This window comes from Lactuca virosa, chromosome 8 (genome assembly GCF_052849685.1).
Source record: "Lactuca virosa cultivar CGN04683 chromosome 8, Lactuca_virosa_CGN04683_v6, whole genome shotgun sequence".
Classification (NCBI taxonomy): Eukaryota; Viridiplantae; Streptophyta; class Magnoliopsida; order Asterales; family Asteraceae; genus Lactuca; species Lactuca virosa.
Window position 1 is genome coordinate 57,061,939 of NC_136433.1, and position 6,792 is coordinate 57,068,730.

The 6,792-nt window shown below is 34.7% G+C and overlaps 1 protein-coding gene across 1 annotated transcript; it reads right to left on the reverse strand.

The window, feature by feature from the left end:
- Nucleotides 1–1,326: 1,326 nt before the first annotated feature.
- LOC145128660 (putative RNA-dependent RNA polymerase 1) lies at nt 1,327–6,256 on the reverse strand. Its single transcript, XM_079063482.1, has 5 exons — nt 6,102–6,256; nt 5,034–5,559; nt 2,707–4,556; nt 2,490–2,640; nt 1,327–2,387 (listed from the first exon to the last, which is right to left on the reverse strand). Exons 2-5 carry the CDS (start codon nt 5,547–5,549, stop codon nt 1,548–1,550), a joined length of 3,357 nt encoding a protein of 1,118 aa, XP_078919608.1. The 5' UTR covers nt 5,550–5,559; nt 6,102–6,256; the 3' UTR covers nt 1,327–1,547.
- Nucleotides 6,257–6,792: the final 536 nt, after the last annotated feature.

Here is a 6,792-nt window from a genome sequence, read left to right on the forward strand (position 1 = left end):
ACGTCATGGCATTCCAAGCACCAAGTCGTGATGAATGCAACATGCCATTCTCTAAAATAGCAACGTATTTTTAAAAAGGTCGTAATTTTCTCATACGAACTCCGTTTTTTATGTTCTTTATATCTATGGAATGGTCTCGAAGAGTACTAGAACTTCCTTTCATTTATGGAAGACTCAAAGGGCTGTTTGCTCAACGCCACATCCTGGTATTCCAAGCACCAAGTAACAAGTCTTGGTGAATGCCATGTGTCATTCTCTAAAATAGCAGCTTACTTTTAAAATGGTCGTATCTTCCTCATGTGAACTCTGTTTTTATGTTCTTTATATCCACGGAATCGTCTCAAGGAGTACTATAACTTCCTTTCATTTGTTTCCTGCTTATGCCATCATAGTTGAAGTTGTGATTGTAGATGCTAAAGAAATTAATTTTACATATCTTTGATTCATAATGGTCTGATGATAATAAAAGTTGAACCACTTTTTAGTATTTGATGCATTTCCTCAAACACCTCACATGCAAATCGAACGATGGTCTGTAGAGAAGAGTAAAAAAATTGAATGATTGATGTCATGAATTTGTACTGAAATTGAAATGTATATCCACAACTTTTGTGAATTTATATGTTTAATTATCAATACGGTGTTCTTTTGAGTAATATGAAACTTTTAACCTTAAAATGATTATTAGTTCTTAAAATGGCATTCTTAACTTTTTTTTGTTTTAAACCATGTAAGTATGTACACCGTTATGTTCGAATTTTGTAATTTATGTGAGAAAAAAAGTTGCTTGCATTTAACTTTTAGTCCCTATTTTGTAATTTATGTGAGAAAACAAGGACCTATTGATTTTAGTAGATAGTATTGTTTTGATATGTAACGATAAAAATAAAAAATACAATATGGTTATCATCAACATTCCTTATTGAATTGGATTTTAATTCCCTCCTCCTATTGATGGAATTTCGTTTCCCTAGTTTAATGAAAAGTCAAAATCATTTAGGATTCCAATTCATTTTAAAAACTTGAACCAAATATGGAAAAGTAAACTTTAACATGGAAATGCGTCCGAACTCGATTCCAAATCTTCTTAATTTCAAACCAAAAGGCTTTATATTTCTTTTCTCAAACACTTGTACTTCAAATAAAGCTACACATTCCACCTAATATTCTTAAGAACTAATCAAGTCACTAAAGTCCAAAGTTATAGTCATGATGTCAAATTTCACTTCCTAAGATTTTCATCAATCCTACAAGGAGCTAAGTAAGCATTAGTAGAAACCGATTACTTTTTTTTATCACCTCTTGTTCAACTCCATATAATCTATGTGTACGCAAGTATAGTAGATTAAGATGCTACTTACATATCTCAAAAATAAATCAACAATGACAATATTTACATCAAACCCTACAAGAAACACACAATAATCAAAAACCACAATATTTACATCAACTCAAACTAAATCCAACAAGAAACAATAAAGACAACCATAGTTATCCATGCAAAAAAAAAAAAAAAAAAAAAAAAACCCACCATTTCACAACTTCAATCATATCAGATTTAAAGCAGTGCTAAACTGCTGTTGAAGCCAATCGGAATCAACATTTCTGCTAACCCTCCCCTTGGATCTCTTAATCTCAATAAGCTTATCATGCACACACCAAGGAAAACTCAAAAAATGATCACGTGTTTTCATATCCTCATTATATTTACCCCAATAATCGGGATGATATGTCACATGATACCATGCAGATGCTTTCGCATACACATCATCATCTCCAACATCCACATCACCTCTACCTTTCCTAAACCAATTTCTAGCTTCCTTTCTCAAAGACTTCACAGCCAAACCAACCGCTTCAGCATCATTCCTCCTATCAAACGACCTCGACATTTTCATAATACTCCCACTCAACAATTCAGCCTCAGTTTTAATCCCATAATAATCCATCAAATTACCCAATTTGTAATCATACTCCGTTTTAAAATCAAAAGCTTCATCAACGTAGTACTCAAACCCGCTGACTTCCAAGTCAACATCATACGTTTGTCTCGCCACGTCACGCGTGAACGGGTTGACCTGGCTGTTTTGTGGGGCGATATCTTTGACCTCACGAAAGAGTTTCCCAATCACGTTATATGATTCGTACGTTGTTTTATCGGATTTTTCCATGAAATCAGGGTACTCTTTGACACGAAGATTTGCGGGGATTTCCGCAGGGACACCGGTTTTTGGAAAATCTACAGCAATTGAGAAAAGCTTTGCCAGCTCTATGCATGGTGGGGCCATTGCCTTTTCGAGTTCTCTGTCTGCAAAGACTGTGTGAGCGTTTGCTATGATCCCTAGACTATCGTTCACTATGTAGTTTGTGAAATACTCCTCGACTTCCTGAAATTGATAAATAAAAACAAGATTGTTAAGTAATTAATGTAAACACTTTCTTTCTATTTGTAGAATAAGAAAGAGTAAGGAGTGGTAAAGTATATGTACCTCAATGGTAACATCATGATCAAGTTGCATACTTGGTGCTGGGGTATAATCCATCGGTTCAATTTGCTTAGGTGGAATTAGATCCCGATCCCAACACACAAAGTAAATATCTCCATCCAAATCACTCCCCGAGCATTCGTTTGGATGAGGCCTATCAAACATCAAAAGATACTCTTATTACATAAATTCAAAAATTACTTATATTAATATATTTTACCTGTGTCCTTTTTGAGGAAAAACAACACAGTCAACCATATGATGTAAGCTTGGAACATTAACAGCTTTCAAAACCCGAACATCACCGGGATGCAAACACGGGTTTTTAGCAACTACGACTTTTCCAACTACAATTTTACTCTTGTAACCACCACCACTACTACTACTACTACCATTATCATTCAACGGCTTTCTTCCTGCTTCAGAAAAGTGAACAAAAACTTCACCATATTCAAGTGTTCGAGTCTCATCCAAACACCCCATCATTGCCCTTCCTTTGGAAACAAAAATACGTGTTTTTGTACGCAATTCCAACAGCTTTGTCGCACGAAAAACTTGCAGCATCATTGAGAGAAACGGTTCAGCATTAGGCTTGTAGCCACACGAAAGCATTTCCTTCATAATGTTTGTGTTTTCACCAGGTGACATCAGCTCCAAAGCTTCTTGCGCCTTCATTGGCTCCCTCAAAACAGCATCTAGCAAATCCACAACTTCTTTTTGCTTTTTCTCAAAAACATGGTCTTTGACACCAAGAGTAGAAAGAAGTGTGATGAGCTGGCGATTCATGTAGCACGGTTGATACTTGCTTATTGCAAGAACATCTAATTTCGTATTGTCGGATTCAAATTTACACATACTGTTTCTCAAGGAGAGTTTCATTGTTGAAGTGGGGTCCACAGCCACAACACCTTTATACCCACCGTATCGAATTTGAAATGCAGATGGAATAAAATCATAACCGCATTTTTTCGAAACTCTTATAGCAAACTCAGCGGATATTTTCCCAATTCCATCAGAAAAAATATACTTCACACCATTTCTTATCACTTCCACGTCAGCAATTTTTGCAACTTCATGAAGTGCAACACTTAAACTTTCCTTTGAAGAACCGAAAGACTGACCGAGTCTTGCAGCATATTTTGCAACATTTTTAATACTGCTGAAATCACCCATCCATTCACGTATACCTGCAGCGTTAATTCTCCCGGTTGAAGCAAACATCCATGCAGAATTGTCACGTAACTGACTCGATGAAAAAGCGAGAAATTCAAACTTTTTGTTTCCGATAACAATTCCATTTTTTAGAACCGATAAAATCCTCGTGTAAATTGCGGTTTTGTTTATCCCAGTTAAGTTATTCGCGCGTGGAGACAAATCTGTTGAATAAAGTTTCTCCAATTCTTCATCAAGAAACGATACGCGAATAAAATTATCGATGTAGTCTACATAATGGCGTAGAACACGATTCGACACGTTGACTTCGGGCCCACAAAAGTAGACTTTTGACGGTGTGATTTGAACCCTTCTGACGTACACAAGACCAGAATCTAACGAGATAGCAGGTGATCGCAGCCTGTTGTTGTTTTTGTATTCTTCTGTTATCCACCTCACGGGATCATAACAAGATTCTTTGAGATAAAAGAGTTTTTCAAGAACATATTCGATGGACCCAATGTCTCTTCTTTGTGGATCTAACAACTCATAGAAACTAGCATTGAGCAGTGGGCCCGGGATGCAACCGTGTTGAACCAATGTGCAGATTTTGAAAACTATGTTGTAAGGGAGATAATGAGTGGGACCCACGATTGGGACGAGGTCTAAGTTTCGGGAAAAACTATGACCTGTCATTAATTGGAAATGGCGATGATTATCTTCATAATATGGGAAGTAGCGAGCAAGATTTGGGAGATCAACACCAAGTGGAAGCTCCAAACATAAATGGGAAGATTGTCCAATGGAGAAAGATGGAGTAAAATCAGTTGCCCTAACCCATTGATCATCAGGAACTTCACTATAAAAGCTATGAATGTTGTCTTCAACTTTCTGGTAAATTCGAGGAGCACCATAGAGCTGTAAAAAGACAAATTCTTTAGTTAGTAAGAGATAATAGCAATGTACTTTACTCTCATTACCAATATGGGCAATATACTTTAGTTTTTATCCATAATAGCAATGTAACCACATTTCTTTACTAATGAAACAAGGGCTTTTGATATAAAAGTCCTTTAGTTTGTCAAATTTTGTCGGTTTGGTCCCTGTGACGATTTTTTGTTCATTAATGTCCATAGTTTGCCAAGGTTTTTTTTTTCATTTTTGCCCTTGTTAACAGTCACATTTTGACAAATTTAAGGGTTTTTATGTCAAAATCCCATAAAACAAATAGTATTACAATATAATTGGTAAAGACTAAAGATATACAAGTAAGTTGCTATTATTGGTAACAAAGTGTAAATAGGTTGCTATTATGGGTAAAAAAAAGTACATTTCCTATAATGGTAAAAAAAATGTAAAGTAATACATTGTTGTAATTAACTCAATCAAACTAACCTGAATAACAACAAATTTTGCAGTACTGCCACGGGAACGCCTAAGCTGAACTTGCCAAATATTCTCATAAGAGAGTTGAAGCTTGTAAGAAGTAGTAGGATATGAAACAACAAAGTACAACCTCCTTAATCCAAACCCAAATTTCACTGATGCATTTTTCATTTCACTTAACACATACAAAGTCTCCTTTGACACCTGGCAACCAAAATGAAGAGTAGCACCTTCCATCTCAAATGCAAATTGTTTGGGCCTCTGTTCAATGTCATGATCATTTATAAAAGCCTTTAAATAAGTTCTACCAAACCACAACCGCTTATTATTTGCAAGGTCTATAATGTACTCAACTCTTTCCCTTGTTTTGAATTGTACTTTTGCATATGATCTTGACCCTTTGTTTGCCTTTTTGACCTCTATGGCATAAATAGTCCCGGGACCCGTGTAATTCTCTAGAGATGTTTTGATTAATTCTGCAGATTCTAATTTTGGGTATCCATACACCTGAACTGTCTTACTCATGGTGTTTTAGCTGTAATGTTGTTTTATAAAATGCAATCAGTACCCAAAACTACATTGAAATCATGATAAAAGAAGAAATGACAAACAATTTAAGCATAAAAAAAAAAAAAGTAGAAACTAGAAACTACATTATTGGAATAACTTGTTTATAGAAACCAGTTACCTCCCTCTTTTACCTTTTTCCCAATTTTGTACAAAGAATCCAAGTAACTATTTCTGAGAAAAGTACAAATGAAAACACATTTGACCTAATCTAAGAATCTAGGTTGGCTTCATAAATGAAGATCACACGTTTTAATCATAGAACATATGATTTATATCTTCACGTAAAAACAAATTTACAGGACTCTGATGATAGATCACGCATTTTACTAACTGAAATTCGTTCATTTCATCAAACAAAAAGCAAAATTGTCTACAAACTGATAAAATTTTTACCAGGTTCGATCATTTTAAGCTAGTAGCAATTAGGTTAGAAATCAATAATGCTATCATAAAGCTTAAGTAACAGAAACTATTTAGCAGTTAGTATGCAATGGAAGAGCGATTCACCAAGTAGTGAAGACGACGAAGCGAAACGACGGCGTCGATGATCTGCGTAAGGGTTGGGGTTTGTTCATGGACGTTTTTATGTATAATTGGATTGGATATAGGGGACTTCGATCGTCAATGACAAGTCAATTTGCTAGTCTTTTTCTAGAAGATTCCTTTTGGTTTATCGTTTTGTGGCTAAATCGTACTATAGTAGCATTATTTGACGTTTAAAAAGTTAAAGTGAATATAGTGAGTGTATTATGGGTCACAAGAAGGACTATGTTGTTTCATGAATTTTTAATATCATTCGTCCTTTTCGCTATACTTTATTAATAGATATATTTCCGTTAAAAATATATGTCATTTGAAAAAAGAAAAGATGGTATAATTACTTTATCTTTTAAGTATACTCTTTTGACTGTTTTTATTATTTTATTTCGACTTATTAATAATTAATCGAATTCGTTAGGTTGGGAATTGGGATAGAATAAATTTTTTTAAAGCTTATTCGATTTGTATTTACTAGATATTGTTTAGTGATAAATGTGTTTACGGAAAATATATTATATCATGATACACAAGGTTTATAAAAATAAAGAAGAATTATTGTCCCTTTTCACATTGGTGTGATTGGCCCCACACAAATCTCATATGTTTTGATGAAAATAAACATTACCAACCGTAATATTCCCACAAGATGATAACGATG